The sequence below is a fragment of the Scophthalmus maximus genome, chromosome 1 (assembly GCF_022379125.1).
Source record: "Scophthalmus maximus strain ysfricsl-2021 chromosome 1, ASM2237912v1, whole genome shotgun sequence".
NCBI classification, from domain to species: Eukaryota; Metazoa; Chordata; class Actinopteri; order Pleuronectiformes; family Scophthalmidae; genus Scophthalmus; species Scophthalmus maximus.
This window is the reverse complement of record NC_061515.1, coordinates 23,163,337-23,181,122: the sequence shown is the minus strand read 5'-3', so window position 1 is coordinate 23,181,122 and position 17,786 is coordinate 23,163,337. Positions and strand designations below refer to the sequence as shown.

Sequence of the window (17,786 nt, the reverse complement as noted above, 5' to 3'; positions counted from 1 at the left end):
TGTGGTTTTTTTTAACATAGACAGTGGGCCGTGGCAGACGGAACCTGTGACATTGTGTAAAAAAAAGAAAGAAAGTAATTTGACATTGGAAGACGTGAAATGTCATTCAAGGATTGTTTCCGTTTGTCTTCATGTTTTCCAGCGCATTTCTGCGTCCAAAGTTGGGGAAACAGTATGAAGCGTCTTGTGTGGTAAGTCATTTTCATAAAGCCGTGTGTGTGTGTGTGTGTGTGTGTGTGTGTGGTGACGGGAACTAATCGCTCCCTCCTCAGTAATCCGTTTTTACCTTTAATGCACCTGCAGATAAAGTGGGCTCTTGATTCTGCATTTAGCAAATTAGTTCCCCCCTCCCCCCCCTCCCTTTGCTTCCTCCTATTACCCAGGAGCCAGACCTTTGGAAACTCATATCCGTAATGACACTCTTCCCAGATCCCTGTGGGTCAAAACAGAGCCGCCTGTCCCCCCCCCCCCCAACCGGCGTCGCCTTGCTTGAGGCCATGTGGGACATTCAGATAGTCAAAGAAAAAAAGAAGGGCTTTAGTTCCTGGCGTGATGTTCCTTTTTTTCTCTCCCTCTCCCTTGGCCGCCTCCCCAGTCCTTTGAGCGGGTGCTGGTGGAGAACAAGCTGCACGGCCTGTCGCCGGCCCTGTCAGAGGCCATCCAGAGCATCTCCCGCTGGGAGCTCGTCCAGGCGGCCCTGCCCCATGTGCTCCACTGCACCTCCATCCTGCTGTCGAACAGGAACAAGCTGGGTGAGGACATGCAGGACACACGTTTGCCGCCGCCGCGGGCATTGAGTTGACAGCCCTCATCCAGGCTATCCTCATCCGACAGAGCACGAAACGGATGCTCTTTCTGTAGCGGGACAGATGCAGAACAGCTTGACCCTGCAAACACAACACAGTTGTCAATCATGGGGCAGGAAAAAGAACAGCATACATCTATTTTAAAATGCTCATTTCAGAACATTAACGTACACTGAATAGATACACATTCGTCGGACAAAAGCAAACGTCCATAATTAACCCCCCCCCCCCCCCGATCTCCCTGACCTCTGACCTCCGACAGGCCACCAGGACAAGCTGGGCGTGGCCGAGACCAAGCTGCTCCACACGCTGCACTGGATGCTGCTGGAGGCGGCGCAGGAGTGCAACCACGAGCCGAGCCTGGGCCACGGCTGGTCCGGCGGCAGCAGCAGCAGCGCCTTCCTGCAGCCCGTGGGAAACCAGGGCTCGTCGCCGGGGGCCCCGGGCTCCTGCTCCGGCTCGGCCCTGGGGGGGTCGGGCCCCCGGCACAGTGGCTCCCTGCTCGAGGAGGACGAGCACGCTCGCACCAAGCTGTTCCACAAGAGCATGGCCACCGTGGAGCTGTTCGTGTTCCTGTTTGCGCCGCTCATTCACCGGATAAAGGTCTGCTTGCTTTCCCTGGGAGAATTTTTAGAGTTTAAAGCTTATAGATATTATCCTCGGGGTCACCCTATTACTATTGATCTGTGTGTACCAACAGATACAAGAGTCATGTTACAGTACTCTCGGGTATCACACCGTTTCCCAACTGCACAATTAAATGACCGCATGTTGTATACTGTCACAACACGATAACGGTGCTCTACGAAAAAGATCCAATAACACGATGATCTCATGATTTCGTTTTTTTTTTTTAAGGAGTCGGACCTGACCTTCCGATTAGCCAGTGGCCTGGTGATTTGGCAGCCAATGTGGGAGCACCGGCAGCCCGACATCCCCGCCTTCGCTGCACTCATCAAACCTGTGAGAAACATCGTGACAGGTTTGGGAAAGTTAACGGATGTATCAAATCCTCGCCATTCCTTAAAAGCCGTCAAGGAGTTCATCCATGTTTATTTCCTCATAATGGAGACACGTCATGCCTGTTTCCACAGCCAAGAGGAACTCCCCAGTCAACAACCAGTGCAGCCCCTGTGGATCTGGCAACCCGGGTCCCACGGTGAGTGGAGCGCTCAGATCTTTGTCGGATTGCACTTTGCATGTTGATTGAATGTGTTCAGGCAAAGAGACGGCGGCTTCTTCCCCTTCCCCCACTGCCATAAGCGTTCCCTCTGGGGGGGGGGGGGCTGCTAATATTCATTAGCACCAGCCATCCGCGGTACATTAGTGTGGTTAGCCAGGGTCAAGCCTCAGAGCCTTTAACGATCCAGGGACTGCGGGTCTTCTTGTATGTCTTTCCACCTGTTTGCCTGCCCGTGTACAGTATCTGTCCATCTCTCTCTCTCCCCCACCCACAGGGCTTTCAGGTGGTTTGCGAGACCGCCCAATCGGATTCCTCCTCCCCCACGGCTGGAGAGCAGAGCTGTCGCCGTGGTAACTCGGTGGAGAAAGGCGGCCCTTCCAAACCACTCCCGCCGGTCAAAGGCCCCTCCAAGAAAAAGTGAGATACGCAGCTGATGCTGTGTTGTCGACTCTCGATTTGGGAGTTGTGTTAACGTGTCATGGAGGCGATGATGTCATAAAAAGTGCAAATGCAACAAGTCTACTCCAAATGGGACACGTCCAACCCGACAACCCAATGACAGAAACACTCATCCTCCACCACAAATATTTGGTACAATGCTTAGCAGAGTACATTTTTGGTCGAAACAACAAGGGTAGATCTTATTTTACTGGATTTAGTTGGATGCATCTTATCTCCTTACATCCTTCTTTCCTATGAATCAAATATGGTTAAAAGCCTTTACAGCAAAAGGACACTATTCAGACTGTCGATTCAGATGAGAAAAAAAATAAACCCTCACCAAAGGATTGAATCAGGAAAAATGATCAAGTTTAAGAGCAACAGGAGGGAGCAACATTACACAACCAGGGTGGTAACACACATCATTCCCAAAGAGTGTGAATGCAGAGACAACAAAGCGTCAGATATATCAACAGATATCCAAATCGAAGGACACACCACCAGCTTTTTTTAACACTGATACCAGAAGCTTTGCAGGAACATGCTCTTGCATCTTTACTATCGTATCAATCGTTAGAGTAGTTTCATATGGTCCGTTCTGATCTTTCCAAAAAGAAAGATTAAATCGTGTCCCAGAAGCCAGCTGCGGGTTTGAAGCGGTGATTTATCAGTGACCCCCTGCGACACAGAGCTGGTGACATCATCTCGTTGATGGCTAAACATTTAGCCCTGCGGCACCGTCTGTCGAACCCACTGCGCTGCTCGGCTCGCTCGCTCGCGAGGGGCTCGGGCGTTTATGAATAGCTCCCCCTTCCCCTGTGTAACGCGTTGCTCTGAGCAGTGCCGTTTCAAGTCAAGCACACGCACATGCAACACACATTCACACACACACACACACACACACACAGAGCCTCGTCGTGCTTGAGCATTTGCAGATCTGACCATCTGACATTTGCCCACATCAACCAGGGTAATTATGCTGAAGTAATGTGCTGTACGTTTAACGCTGGCAGTGTCCCTGGCCCGGCATGACATGGCCCGCCTTGTTGTTCAGTCTGCCCACGGCGAAGCTTGGCATTGATTGGTCTTCGGCGCCAGGCAGGGGCTCAATCCGTGGTCGCTTTGGCATGTTTCACATGCTCGGTTTTCACCAGATGACAAGAGTTTCCCCAAGAAATATTATGCTTTAAAGTCATTCCCCTGCGAGCTTGAAGAAATCAGGTTGTTTTTTTTAAACCAGAAATCCACAGGTTTTAATCCCACGAAACACATTCACCGCGTTACCATAAAACACCAAACATGGCTCTGCAGACACAGTCCGCAGCTCATCCCACGTGGGCTTTCACTGCGGGTTTTAAGTTCTTAATGCCCCGGCCTGTCACCATCCCGAAGCACCCAACCCGTGGGCCGAGGGGATGAGAGTGATGTCGGTTTAGAGGTCGACGAGCCATCCGATGCTCATTTCATCCGGTTCTGACAAACAAACAAACGAGTCACGTCCAACGCCTCTCGCTTCACCCCCCCCGAGCTGGTAATATCCTCATACACTCAAACACCAAAGGGTTTTCTGAGCCGTCACATGGTAATATGCAGGAAGGGGGAGATTTATTCCCATTGTTCTGCTGCACACGCCCGACAAAGGCAGATTAATAGCTTTCTTTTGTGTGTTACTAGTGGGAGCGTTAATTGCTCGACAGGATGAGAGTGAGAGAAGTGAGACGACGGTAGATTTTATACATACAGCAAAACAGAATGTTGACATTTGACGGGATTATGACTGCAAGAAAGAATTTATTTCATGCCTATTTACGATGTCGGATTGCAGTTGGAGGGATCCTGAAAGGGGCGGCCCATCATCTCAAATGAAAATGTCCCCTGAATTCAAAATCTTCTCTTCAGCACGGCCCCTCTGTGCCGTGCTGTAGCGCCCAGATATTTCCACCATTAGCCGGCTGCGATTAATGCAGCTTACTCATCCCGTGCCAGAGCGCTGCCGATGCTGAGGCAGTTTCCATGGCAACGGCCGGCTGCTGCATCTCCCCTACCGCATGGAGCTGGAGGGAGGCTGGGCTGCTGCTGGGCCCCGGGGCGGCTGTCGTCACTCGGTCTCCGTAGCGACCTGACACAACAGCAGCAGGCAGAGAGTCAGCGTGTGTGTGTGTGTGTGTGTGTGTGTGTGTGTGTGTGTGCAGGCTAGACAGTGAAACATGATACAGCCTCCCTCTGCAGTCCGCTCTCTAAGTGATTTATGTCAATATCGACCATCTCCTCCTGCTCCGTTTATTACAGCGGCCGAGATTAAATGCCTTCCTCTGTCTCGGCCTCTCTCCGCCTCTCGTGTGTTCCTCCACAGCGTTCCGTACGATCTGCAGCCCTCTCCCAAACAGCTGACATTCACTCCAGCTTATTTATAGTGGACTCACGTAGGCTCCGGCTACTGCTCTCCATGCTGCTGCTTCCAATGCCGCTGGAGGGAGGATGTGCCCTTGTTTACCATTCTCTTTTTCTCTACCTGATGCATTATTAATGAAGCAGTGTGGCGGGAGTTCACGATAGGCTAATACAACAGGAGGAGGCGGTGACACCTTGTAATTGTTGCGTTTCGTAGCAAGTGGGCTCAAAACACATGCAAAGCTCTCTGGACATTTAAATGTTTTGGTCAAGCAGCTGTCAGGTTTCTATGATGTCACAGCCTTTCTATGATGTCACAATCAGTTCCTCCTAATTGCATTAATTCTCCGGCTTTAAATCAATTTGTGTCTTTTCCTTCCGTCGTTTCCCCATACACAATTTCTGCTTTCATGTTGATTCTGTCATTGTCCACCCTTCATGTTGACTGTTCCTATCCCCTTCCCACTTTATTCTTTCTTTAAATCAGAAAACAACAATACATGCTTAACCAAATATAAATTAAAAAAACAAAAAAGAAAACAGGAAATATTACTGAAATCTGAAGTTAGGGGGCACTTGAGCAGACTAGTAGACGTCTTCTGTGGATTCACTGAGAATCTAGAAAGACAAAGTTCTTCTGATTCTAACAGTTGGTAAACAAGTAAAACACCCCCCTGTGTCTTTCCTCTCATCCCAGGACATCGGCCCCTGCGGGTCTGCCGACATCCGTGGCCCAGCGCGCGCGCTATGCCACGTACTTTGACGTGGCCGTGCTGCGCTGCCTGCTACAGCCCCACTGGACGGAGGAGGGCGTGCACTGGGCCTTGATGTTTTACCTCCAGCGCCTGAGGCAGATCCTGGAGGAGAGACCCGAGCGCACCCCGGAGCCGCTGGTCACGCCCCTGCCGCGCCCGCGCAGCAGCTCCATGGTCGCCGCCACGCCCTCGCTGGTCAACACACACAAGACCCAGGTAGCGTGACGAAATCTTTTGGACTTCATAAAGACAGATCTTGTTCTTTGTTACCGCGCAGGATACATGCTATCGTGCTGCCATCCTGACCGTAACGGAATTTGCGTCCTCCGCTGCGTTTTGCAGGATATGAGTCTGAAATGCAACGAAGAGGGCAAGTCGCTGAGCACGGAGACGTTTGCAAGGGTGTCACTGACCAACCTCCGTCGACAGGCTGTCCCAGACCTCTCCTCGGACCTGGGCATGAACATCTTCAAGAAGGTCAGAGAAAGACACCCTCATGGGCCCTTATCCATTTAAATATACACGTTATCTGTATCAGATTAAAACTAGATAAATGGCATCTATTGGACTAGACAAGGAAAGTACAAAACATAAAACCTTTCTAAATCTGGCATTGGAAAGTTTTGCATGACTGCGACGGATGCGGCTCGAGCACCTCTCCTCCTGTTCCGTCTCAGTTTAAGAACCGGCGTGACGACCGGGAACGGAAGGGCTCCATCCCCTTCCATCACACGGGAAAGAAGCGCCAGCGCCGCATGGGGGTTCCCTTCCTGCTCCACGAGGACCACCTGGACGTCTCGCCCACCCGCAGCACCTTCTCCTTCGGCAGCTTCTCCGGCCTGGGCGACGACCGGCGAGCCCTGGACCGCGGCGGCTGGCAGGCCACGATCATGGGTAATGCGGCTGCTCAAACCGCTCAAAAATCGAGAATAGATTGCATGTCGCTCAGTCCTCAGTCCTCAGTCCTCAGTCCTCAGTCCTCAGTCCTCCCTTCCCTCAGCCCCTGGGCTTTCGTTTGGTGAGTCAGAGATTCTGTCTGGATCTAGCTGTCAGCTAGTGAATTAGGTCACTTCATTAACGTTGGTGTTTCTTTTTAGCTCTCACAGAGAAGTGTGATTAAACTTTGCCGAAGGCACGGAGAAATTGTGTGTGTGTGTGTGTGTGTGTGTGTGTGTGTGTGTGTGTGTGTTTGAAACTCTGAAATGTTTCTCTGTCGCATTTCTTTTTTTCCAGGCAAATTCACGCGGCGGGGCAGCACGGACGAGGCCGCAGACGCCGACAGCCTGAGCGCCAAACACTCTCACTCCCACCACTCGCTCCTCAGAGACATGCCCGACCACTCCAACAGCCACAGCGATAACACCGTCAAAGAGGGTAAGCGGGCGGCGCAGCAGTGCTCCGGAGCACGTGGGCCTGAGAGCCAAAACCGAAAAACCAACTAAGGTGGAGTCGTGACCAAGATGAGAGCGAATAAGGAGTGGGCAAACCATATTCAGACTCAGCCCTCAAAGTGCAGACTCTCTGATATTTATCTGATAACAAACAGAGTTGAATCATGTTAATGTCCTCAGCTACCGTAAAGGAAGGGCTGGCGCCTGCGTCTCCGCTGAGGCCTGCAGAGCAGAGCAATAGGACGAGATTACACAACAACAATAATGTTGTTGCTAATTTACATACAAGTCACGTCGCTGGCTGTAGACTCTTTTCTCCACACTGCATCACACACATGCTCCTGGGCTCACTGAGAACAGAAGATCGTTCTGCGCGATAGAATACAAACTTGAAGTGGCGCGTGCCGGATGCATTGACAATTATCAATTTACACACAACTTTTTCATACGAGCCTTGTATTTTTCCGATCTTAATTACGTCTGCGTGTCCACAGCAAGGGAAAACAGAGCTGCGGCGATTCAACGAAAAATTACGAGCAATTGTGTTGATGGAGAAATTTTCCTTTTTTTAACTTAACTTAGTCTAAAACTTATAGTTCATTAACCATTCTTTGATTCATACACATGCACTATTTGCAACATCAGGACATTTGGCATTTGAATGACGCCTTAAAGCCTTTCATAATAAAAGTATAACAAGTATGTAAATGTGATCATCTGCTGCTCTTTGCTTTGAATCTACTCACCCAGTGGTTTCTTGTTTTTTTTTACTTCCTGTCTTCGTTTAATTTCACTGTCTTGTGATTGCTTGCCCCATCCTGATGTGTTTCACGTGTGTCGAGTTATCTCCTCTCTGGTTTACTCCGTAGTCCAGTTTGCCTGCTCTGTTCGTCTCCCAAGTACAGTCTATTACCCCATCATGTTCAACTTCCCTGGTGATTCCTCAGGTTTTCAACTTTGTACCTTGTTCGTTTGAGTTTTGGACTTTGTGTTTCCTGCAAGCCAAACTTCCTTTGTCCTACTTCTGCATTTTGGGTCCTGAAAACCTTACCCTGTAACAGGGAAGCACTTATTCGTCAATATAGGAGCAAACTATACCATTAAAGTAAAAAGTTTTGGGAGCGCACAGTGCCAAAATTGAACAATTGGATCCAGTAAAAAAGAGTCCAAAGAGGAATCAATAGAGAATTCAAGATTAGAAAAAAACTATTACGCAGGACCTCCTGTAATCACAATACATGACAACCGTTCCCTCTTCTGCGACCTCAAGTCCGATCGCAGATCTCCACCATCACCATGGCGGCATTCAACACGACCGTGGCGTCCTTCAACGTGGGCTACGCCGACTTCTTCACCGAGCACATGAAGAAGCTCTGCAACCCCGTCGCCGTGCCCGAGATGGCCGTGGAGCCGCTGGCCTGCGCCAACCTGCCGCGCAGCTTTACCGACTCCTGCATCAACTACTCCTGTCTGGAGGAAGGGGAGAACATCGAGGGGACCAATAACTTTGTGCTGAAGAACGGCATGCTGGACCTCACTGTACGTGACCTTAAATGATCCCTGGGGGCAAATTCAGTGAATGGAAGTTACGGCCTTTCTGCTGCTACAGTGTGACACCAGTGAGAATGTCTGTCTTTGTCCTACTGTGTTTTTCAACACTGATTTCCAGGCTGTCCTGCGGGCACTCTACGCCGTCCTCAGCCACGACATCAGCTCCAGGATCTGCGACGTGGCCCTCAACATCATCGACTGCCTGCTGCAGCTCGGCGTGGTGCCCGGCATGGGCAAGAAGCTGTCCAAGCCGGACAACAAGGAGAACCAGGAGGCGCGAGCCAAAGACCCGCCGGGTCAAGGCCTCGGCGGAGGCGCGCAGGGGGGCGGAGCAGCGTCGGGAGCAGGCGGCGGAGGGGGAGATGGAGGCGGAGGCGGAGGAGGAGGGGGAAGTGGCGGAGGGAGTGCGCAGGGGAGCAAGGACGACGTGAAGAATAACAAGGATAATGATAAAAAGGTGCGTTTGAGCTGCACGTTCAGAAGTGTGCTGTAAATTAAAGTCCTGCGTGTGTTCATGCTTGTGTCCGTTGCCCATCCCCCGCCCCCGCCCGTGAACAGGAAGAAGGCTCCGGCCTCAGTGCCCACCGCTTGGCTCTGACCATGCTGATAAAGATAGTCAAGTCCCTGGGCTGCGCCTACGGCTGCGGCGAGGGCCACCGCGGTCTGTCAGGGGACCGCCTCAGGATGCAGGTCAGACGCTTTACTCTATCTCGGCTGGACGTGAGCAGTTTTACACAAATCAGCGGGCTGTTTTTATAAATTATTAACCAAATTTCCTCTATGTGGTGCATGATCAAATTACATAAAAATGGAATATTGAGGGTCTATATATTATTATAATTCTTATCTATTTTAAGGGTGATAAGATGGGTTTATAGCTCCAGAGCAGCTGCTGTTCTATCCCAGTGCTCATCAATATTTTTATTATTAGATTAGAAGTTGCAAAGAAGAAACAGGATTCTGTCTGGACAGCTGATATCGTTCATGGGAATCAATGAGAAGTGATGAAAATACCACCTGCTGCAAGGAAAAAGCCACTTCATCCCCTCGCCGACTTATTTATATTTTTGAGACAAAGTAGACCAGCTTCCAAAAACCCTGATCTTTCATGCACAGCGTGTCCTGTTTTCCAAATCTTTTTTACACTCTCAGGCCCAGAATTGCCTGACCAACCTGTATAAGCTGGACAAGCTGCAGTTTCGCCAGACAATACGCGAGTATGTGAACAAAGACTCTCTCAATAACATTGTGGACTTCCTGCATGCGCTGCTGGGCTTCTGCATGGAGCCCATTACTGACAGTAAGTATGAAGTGTGTGTGTGAGCGCACGTGTGTGTGAGAGAGAGAGAGAGAGAGGGACTGAATGCAGATCGTGAAACACAATAAATATGCAAATGATCACATTTGCACAAATAGGGTGAATCAGGTGAGCAACATTCATTTTGAATGCCAACACTGTTCAGGGTTTGCATTGCTGTTGCAAAAAGTTGATATGCTGTGCAGTAGGGCTGCAAGTAATGATTGCTTTTATTTTTATTATTATTTATTATTTTTCCGATTCATAGATTAATCATTTCGGCCTACAAGATTAGAGTTCACTAATTCACGTTGACAACGCTAACATGCTGATATTTAGCAGGTATGTATTTGTGAAGATGTGACTCAACATGTCAGGTTTTGATATATGACTCAGTCAGGTTATGCCCCATCTCGTAATAGTGAAGAATCCTTCATAAAATGATAATCTTGGATCCATATCCCGATCTGGATTACCTCCTTTTGTGGATAATAATAGTTTAATAATTATTTATTTCCACGCAAATCCATCCAAACATTTTTGAGTAATCCTTTTTACAACAAACAAGATGCACAAACAAAGGGTCAAACTAAACCAATCACGTAACCTCCGTGGCGGAGGTAATCAGCATGCCGACGTCCTTAAAAATCGCCTAATTGTAAAAAATGTAGGCTTTATTAGCTTGGCTTAAAATAGCGATCGCACAATTCCCCCATTATGCATTTTTTTATTTCTTGTTTTGGCCAACCAATAAAAAACAAAATCCCCAAACTTCAGGTGTACAACAAAAGTTAGTGAAGCAGCAACTTTACATTTGAGAAGCTGTAAGTTGTATCACACTCAAAAAGGTCAAATGTGGGTGCTAGATTACAGAGCAGCATAAGATAACAAGCTCGACTATTTTGACAAGTGTAACGTTCTTGCGTGGTTGACAAAGCTGAATTGTACTACTGCTGTCTCAGCCTGCACTTCGACTTTGCATTCCAGCGCTATCTCTGTGTATATATCTGTTTTTTTCCCTTCCTACTTCCAGCCGTCTCCGCTTGTCCGCATCCCTTTTTTGTCCTCCTCCTGCTTCCATCTCCCCTCTTTTTCTTCATCCACTTCGACGAGCCGAAACCCCGCCTTCCTTACTCACACATCCATTCTGTACACTTGCCAATCCGAAAGCTTTGCCCATTGCATCTCCGCTCAATCGGCGGCTTTAATCGCTGAGCATTGAGACACACTGTACATGCCAATTCAGTTTTGCGCTGAAATCCTGATGGTTGACGCATATTCTTTTACATGGAAACTACAATCGGCACAGTCACACTAAGTGCTGTGCAATTGGCAAGTTACTGAACCGATGAGTGTTTTAATTCTGAAAAGTGAACAGGGCACCTTGTTTAGTTTTTCGGTGTGTGTGTGTCTGTGTGTGTGTGTGTGTGTGTGTGTGTGTGTGTGTGTGTGTTGTTTTTTTGTACGTGTGGCGGTCTGTTTGTGCGTGTCTCAGGTTCACCTCCGCCCGGAGGTGGGGTGCCACGTCCTCTCTGACGCCGCGTACATGTCTGTGCTTGGCCCGATTGTCAATCAACTTGTGCCCCGCCTCTTTTCTCTTGCAGAGTACGGCAGTGCAGGTGAGAGGTCCAGGAGGGCGAAAAAAAGAAACATCGGTAGATACACATGGTCAATGATCAATAACAGTCAACACCATTAGCTGTGAGATGAATATACTCGCCAAATCCGACCCCTCCCTCGGCACCACTTCCATCGCTGCACCCCTCGCTCTGTCCAAAAAAGTGACCAAAAACGCGCCTGCAACTCCAAAATTGACACTTGTGTGATTAAATTGGAGTTCATATTTTGATTCTAAGTGTCATCTAACTGGACCAAGAGAATACCCCCCCCCCACACTGTATGTTGTAATAGCAGGCCTTAGTCACTTGCATGATCCCTCCCAGTATCTTTTTTGTTGTGCTTTTCCCCCCATATGCTTTGTGAACCTTTTTCCTTTGCTCCACCTGCCCCCCTCCTCCCCCCCATTTCCCCTCCCTGTTGTACGGGCTCACTGTTTTATACTCAAGCTGTGGTCAGCTGTCAATATTGTTCTCTCCCCCGCTGACTAAACCATCCCCCCCCCCTCCCCCCGTGTGATCCGTGGTCTCCTCCCGCCACCCTGTTGCTTGCAGACAAGGCGGGCTTTGGGAACAACTTCACCACAGGGGACAACAAGTCCGTGGCCCAGACTATGGAGGCGGTGGTGGTGGGCTGCATGTTCAAGTCCCTCATCACCCGCTGCGCCTCCACTACACACGAGCTGCACAGTCCGGAGAACCTGGTGAGTGTGTGTGTGTGAGTGTGTGAGTGTGTGTGTGTGTGTGTGTGTGTGTGTGTGTGTGTGTGTGTGTGTGTGTGACATCATCCGTCCTTCTGCCCGCCCTCGACCAAGTCTGTGCCTCACGTATCAGCCGTTCTCCCTTTAGATTCAATGTTCGTATTTCTTTTTGCAGGATGTAGCAGTTGACTTATTAATGGTTCATTTCAGCTTAAAGAAGGGTCACTTGTGTCTTACTTGATGAATTGGACACGAGGTGTGCTTAGCCACCCTCTATTAATAAGGTCATGCTCCGTTCGTCTCTAGAAGGGAAGTTTTCACTTTTTATTTAATTATGAATTAATTGGAAATGTCATGAAAATAAATTTCTAGATAATTGTATTATATGTAGGATCTGATGCCTTTTGATAGTTTAAATTGTTGTATTCAAGGTTTGTTTGTGCAGAATCCTCAAAACAAAGGTGATTCAGTTTTTAACATGAGGCAAAGAAATGTATTCGAGTGCTAAAGACAAAGTGAAGAGTGTCTGAATGCAAGCAGTTTGTTTCTAATGGCACCTTTCACAGACACTTGTCACAAAGTGTTTCACAATCACTTCACAATCACAAAACAATAGAAAAAGAAAAAAAAAACACCATCTGAAATTTTATCTTCGTCATTTTCATAATGAATTTATCAAGTTATAGAACTTAACCAAGTTCTTAACTACTACTGTAAACCACTAATGTTACTGCATCTTAACTAATGTTGGCAATAAAATAAGTATAGTGATAGAAAATAATACATTTCAATGATGATCGCATTGATAATATAGTAATAATAATTAATTATGCTTAATTATGCATTAATGTTACTAATGTGTAAACAGAGAACTGGCCCGTCATAAGTAACAGATAAAAGGTCCATATACATTTTTTGAGTTTTACTTGATGCTAACACAAAAATGTAATTGTAAAAGTGAGAAGTGAGAAGAAAAAAAATCCCAATCCATAGATAAAAAAAAGTGTATTTTGCATTTTCCATCATCTCTAAGTAATTCTTAAAACAATAGCTGTTATTCTGCAAATTGTTTTTTTTGTATTATTATTATGATTATTTTTTAAATCTAACTTAAATAGGTCTGTGTTAATAACTCCACTAACAGCAGTGAGGCACTGCCCTGTGGTGCCTCGAGAGCCTCAAGGAAGGCTGGCATGACTTGTGTGCGCTGGTGGAAGATGACACACTTTCTGAAGGGCGGACTCGGTTATGGCACTAAATCAGGGGCCACCCACTCACAAGCTGGAGCCGGCGCCTCGGCAAACTCGAGCTCGCTCCTGCCCACCACACGTCTACGCGCATATGCATCGTGTGCAAAAGCCCACGCGCTGTTTTGATGCTCGCTGTAAAGTCCTCTCCGCCCCTAAACTTTCTCTTCCTCCGACACACTTTGTCGTGCACGCACACACACAAGCGCACACGCACACACACACGCGCCATTCGCCATTTCCACTCACGCGTCCCTCGCTCTCTCGCCCTGTCGCCCCCCTCCCCCCCTCCTCCCTCCCAGGGTCTGTACTGTGACATCCGCCAGCTGGTGCAGTTCATCAAGGAGGCGCACGGGAACGTGTTCCGCAGGGTGGCGCTGAGCGCGCTCCTGGACAGCGCCGAGAAGGTCGCCACCACCAAGAAACCCGAGGAGAAGGAGGAGGGCAAACAGCCCGTGCCCAGGAGGTACTGGCCAATAAGAGTCCAGGAAATGGTCTGAGAATGACGTTATGATTTGTAAAAATGTGTGTCCATCTCTCTGTTGAAATGCCCATAAAACCCTCCCCCCTTGTGAGGTGACAACATGTGTCAACATGTGGGAAATTTTACGTGGACATTTCTCCTTGTGTGACAAATCAGTGCTGCGCTCCACATCACCGCTTGCCTTTTTTTTATTTACTTATTCATTCTGCATCTGTTTTTCCTGCTTGAGCGACTGATTTGACGTTCTCCTTTTCAAAATGATGTGGCTGCAGCACGTTGGGCAACCCTGGCAGGAGGCACCTCCAATGATTCTTAAGTGTCACCTTTTTTTTTTAACTGCATAAAGTTAATAATTTGAAATGTAGGTAGAATATATATTTTTAAAACAAATCATGACTTTCACCCGCATGGATGATTTGAGTATAACGAATGCAAATGGAAACTATACTTCACTTCATATAACTGAGTAACAGAAAATATCTACAGCTCCAAAGGTTCAGGGTTTGATGGGAGAGTCACATCGGTGGGCTTCACTGCATCAGGAGAGCTCAGCTGGTTTGTCTGTCTGTGCCGGGTGTGTGTGTGTGTGTTTGTGTGCGCGCGCAGGTCAGAGGCGGGTGTGTCCGGGGAGAAGGGTCTGGTGTCCGGTGCTGCAGATGAGTGTCACAGCTTCATCTCCAGTAGACCCCCCCAGACCCCCGAACAGTGAGTGTCCACCCCACAGCGTGTCCATAAAGCACCATCAGTGTCGAGTCCAGCCGCCATTTTTCCCTGCTCAGAACAGGAAACCTTTTACAACTCATCCAGTTTTTTCTTGTTATACAAAGAGACTTTTGTAAAAGTTCAATTTCTGTTTGCTTTTGTGAAGTGTGGATGGGAATTTTCAACTCTCTTCCGTCTCTTGTGCCCCCAGCGAAGAACAGATCCCGGGCGCTCTGCTGGGCAGGAAGGACTTTTGGAGGAAGATGTTCAAGTCGCAGAGCGCCGCCAGCGACACGAGCAGCCAGTCGGAGCAGGACACCTCCGAGTGCACCACCGCCCACTCTGGCACCACCACCGACCGGCGCTCTCGGTCCAGATCCCGCCGCATTTCACTTCGCAAGAAGCTGAAGCTGCCTATAGGTAATCGCCCGTAATACCTCTAACCAGCCTGAATTATGTTTATTATAGACTCGGGGCTCAAAAAACCAAAAGGTAATTTTGGACTGAAGGGGGGAACTAGTATCATGAGCACTTGCCATGTTTGTGCTTTGGTAGTTTGGGTTCAATCTGTACAATACGATAGTTAACCTTGAGGAGATCAGGATCATTAGTTAATACACATTTTCTTCCATATCTTAATAGTTACTTTACTCTGAAAGATTTTCCTGATTTTCCTTGTTTCAATTGTTCTGGAATTGTTTTTTTTAAATCAGATTTTGTTATTTATATTAATTGTGAATCACTTTGGAGCCCGGATTTCGACAAGTCTAAATCATAAATGTAATCTTTATATAATAATTATGATATATCATGATTATACAAAGTATCAGTTAACATTAGGGCTGCAACTAATAATTATATTCCATTATCGATTAATCTGTTGATTATTTTCTCCATTAATGGATTAGTTGTTTGGGCCATAAAATGGTGAAAAATGTCCATCGTGTTTTTTCCAAACCTTGAGACGATGTATTGTTTTGTCCACACACCAAATATATTTAGTTTTTTGTCATAGATGACCTATAAAACCAGAACATATTCACATTTAAATTTTTTAAGTTTGACTCAATTCTTCATAAAAACTACCTGAACCGATTAATTGATTATCAAAAAAAGTTGGCGATTACCAATTACTAGTCGATTAATTGATAAACTGTTGCAGCTGTAATTAAGATTATTATTATATCCTTTAACCATAAATACTGTGTATTACCTGCAGAACCAAAAACGGCAACATGTGTGTTCCCCTCGCTCAATCCCTTCCGCATCATGTCTTATTCGTAACACTGTGCATTACCATGTCCATACCTCATAACATATACTGTACAGCGATATGTTTTTTCATTTGTCTAACATCTGAAGTCTGCCTGTCGCAAAAGGCCCAAGTTCACTTCAACTCTTTGGTCTGTTGTGTGTTCCTTCTTGTGCCTCAGCATGCCGTGGGACCGTTCGCCTTCCACTCACTCTCTCTGTCTTACGTATGTGGATGTGGAACCATCTTCATACAGTACTTGATGTCATGTCTGTCTGTGTTTGGCCACCTCTCCCCGTGCGCACGCCGGTGTTCCTCGACCCGGGGTCAAGTTGTATTTGCACGTCATTGGCTATCATCATCACGTGGACACGCTGAAGCTAAATAAGCTTGCTGAAAAACGAACTTTTGTAATTAAAATGTTATGATATATAGTAATGATTTCCAGTTGGATAAAATATGTATTTTATCAATAGCTAAATGGGTAAAAATAAAAACTAGCTGCTCTAGCTAAAGCTAATTTACATCCTCTTAGGATGGGGAGCATTAGCTGCGTTCTTAGATTTTGACTCGTAAGAAATTCATTCAATTTGATGCAGTTACTTACTTTTAATTCACATGTATTTGTTGGTTTATTATAAAAGGGATTTTTGCAAAACATGTATATTAGAGGGGCAGGCTGATTCTCATGAAGATGCATTTAGTCTCTATGAAACTTTGGAATGTAAGTTAAAAACAAAATGAATTTTTTTAAAACAAAATAGTTTTCTGACTTTGTAGGTCAGTATGGTTCACTTTCACAAACGCATATACTGTATATGACACAGTTTTTTCAAATGCCATTCGACCAAAGTCATCTTAATAGTAATCTTAATATACGCAAAAAGTAAGTTCCTTTTTTTTGAACAAACTTTGAATGAAGCTCAATACCCGGAACGACTAAGACAATGAGTCAACGCACTGCCCTGTGTGCCCCTTGTTCCCTGTATCCAGCCGTGTGTGTGTGTGTGTGTGTGCGTACGCATGTGTAGCCTTCTTTCCTTCATAACCCAGTGTGCACAGTACATTTGTGTTTCTGCACCATCCTTTGTTCTGTTGAGTCGGTTGTCCAGGTGCGTTTGTTTTTAATTCGCATTGTCTCCAGGCAACTGGCTCAAGCGTTCTTCCCTCTCCGGACTGACCGACGGTGTTGAGGACCTGCTGGATATCAGCTCAGTCGATCGACTCTCCTTCATACGACAGAGTTCAAAGGTCAGAGGGGGCTCTTTGGCGGCTGCCATAACGCTGCCCATCCGCTGCCGTCTGATGCCGACAGAATCAGCCATACAGTTCACATTGGCGTTCATATGATATATTTACACTTGGTATGTTTATATTTTGCCACTTTTGAGCCAATATCGATGTGTTTTCATATCTCAGGTGAAGTTCACCAGTGCAGTGAAGCTATCCGAAGGGGGGGCCGCGGGGCCGGAGTTCGGCAGGGACGAGGAGGAGAATTTCTTCAAGCGGCTCGGTAAATGGAGGTCTGGCAGGAGGAATCCATCCAAGATTCACCACACAGAAGAGAAAGATGGTAGACCTCCCCCGCCCCGGGTTGACCCTCGACCACCCACCGCCCCATCGTCCTTTTGTCTATCGCTCTCTCTCTCGGCCCTTACTGTCCCACTGTCTGTCTGTCCGTGTGCTGTGGTGTCTCGTCTTGTCTCGTCCCGTCCCGCCTCGCAAGTCGTTGCTCCATCGCCGGACACGTGCCTGCTACACTCTGTCAGCAATTGGACGTTGAATTCTCAACAACGTGTTAAACAGCATTTTGCTTTCCAGAATAAATCACATGATATTTTTTTCCTTTTTTGCGGAACCGTTTGCAATAAACAAACAAAAACAATGTAGGGGTTGGAAGTTGAAAGTGAGAGTATGTAAAATGTCTTACATTTATTCTTCAAGAAAAAAAAAAGCATATGCAGTAAAA

The 17,786-nt window shown here is 47.2% G+C and overlaps 1 protein-coding gene across 16 annotated transcripts in view; it reads left to right on the top strand.

Moving 5' to 3' along the window:
• LOC118303994 (protein unc-80 homolog) overlaps positions 1-17,786 on the top strand; it is a 43,859-nt gene that overhangs the window by 932 nt on the left and 25,141 nt on the right. For 8 of the 16 annotated variants that reach the window (XM_047335892.1, XM_047335924.1, XM_047335902.1 and 5 more), the window contains exons 2-22: positions 143-191; positions 596-752; positions 1,069-1,409; positions 1,665-1,788; positions 1,901-1,965; positions 2,264-2,406; positions 5,519-5,792; positions 5,919-6,053; positions 6,254-6,470; positions 6,810-6,950; positions 8,238-8,506; positions 8,637-8,975; positions 9,077-9,208; positions 9,671-9,818; positions 11,420-11,470; positions 11,987-12,135; positions 13,682-13,845; positions 14,470-14,568; positions 14,777-14,985; positions 16,962-17,068; positions 17,237-17,390. In XM_047335892.1, coding sequence (XP_047191848.1) covers positions 143-191; positions 596-752; positions 1,069-1,409; positions 1,665-1,788; positions 1,901-1,965; positions 2,264-2,406; positions 5,519-5,792; positions 5,919-6,053; positions 6,254-6,470; positions 6,810-6,950; positions 8,238-8,506; positions 8,637-8,975; positions 9,077-9,208; positions 9,671-9,818; positions 11,420-11,470; positions 11,987-12,135; positions 13,682-13,845; positions 14,470-14,568; positions 14,777-14,985; positions 16,962-17,068; positions 17,237-17,390 — 3,467 coding nt within the window. The remainder of the gene's footprint in view (positions 1-142; positions 192-595; positions 753-1,068; positions 1,410-1,664; positions 1,789-1,900; positions 1,966-2,263; positions 2,407-5,518; positions 5,793-5,918; positions 6,054-6,253; positions 6,471-6,809; positions 6,951-8,237; positions 8,507-8,636; positions 8,976-9,076; positions 9,209-9,670; positions 9,819-11,419; positions 11,471-11,986; positions 12,136-13,681; positions 13,846-14,469; positions 14,569-14,776; positions 14,986-16,961; positions 17,069-17,236; positions 17,391-17,786) is intronic. The other 8 variants (XM_047335930.1, XM_047335935.1, XM_047335934.1 and 5 more) reach the window with 4 other exon arrangements.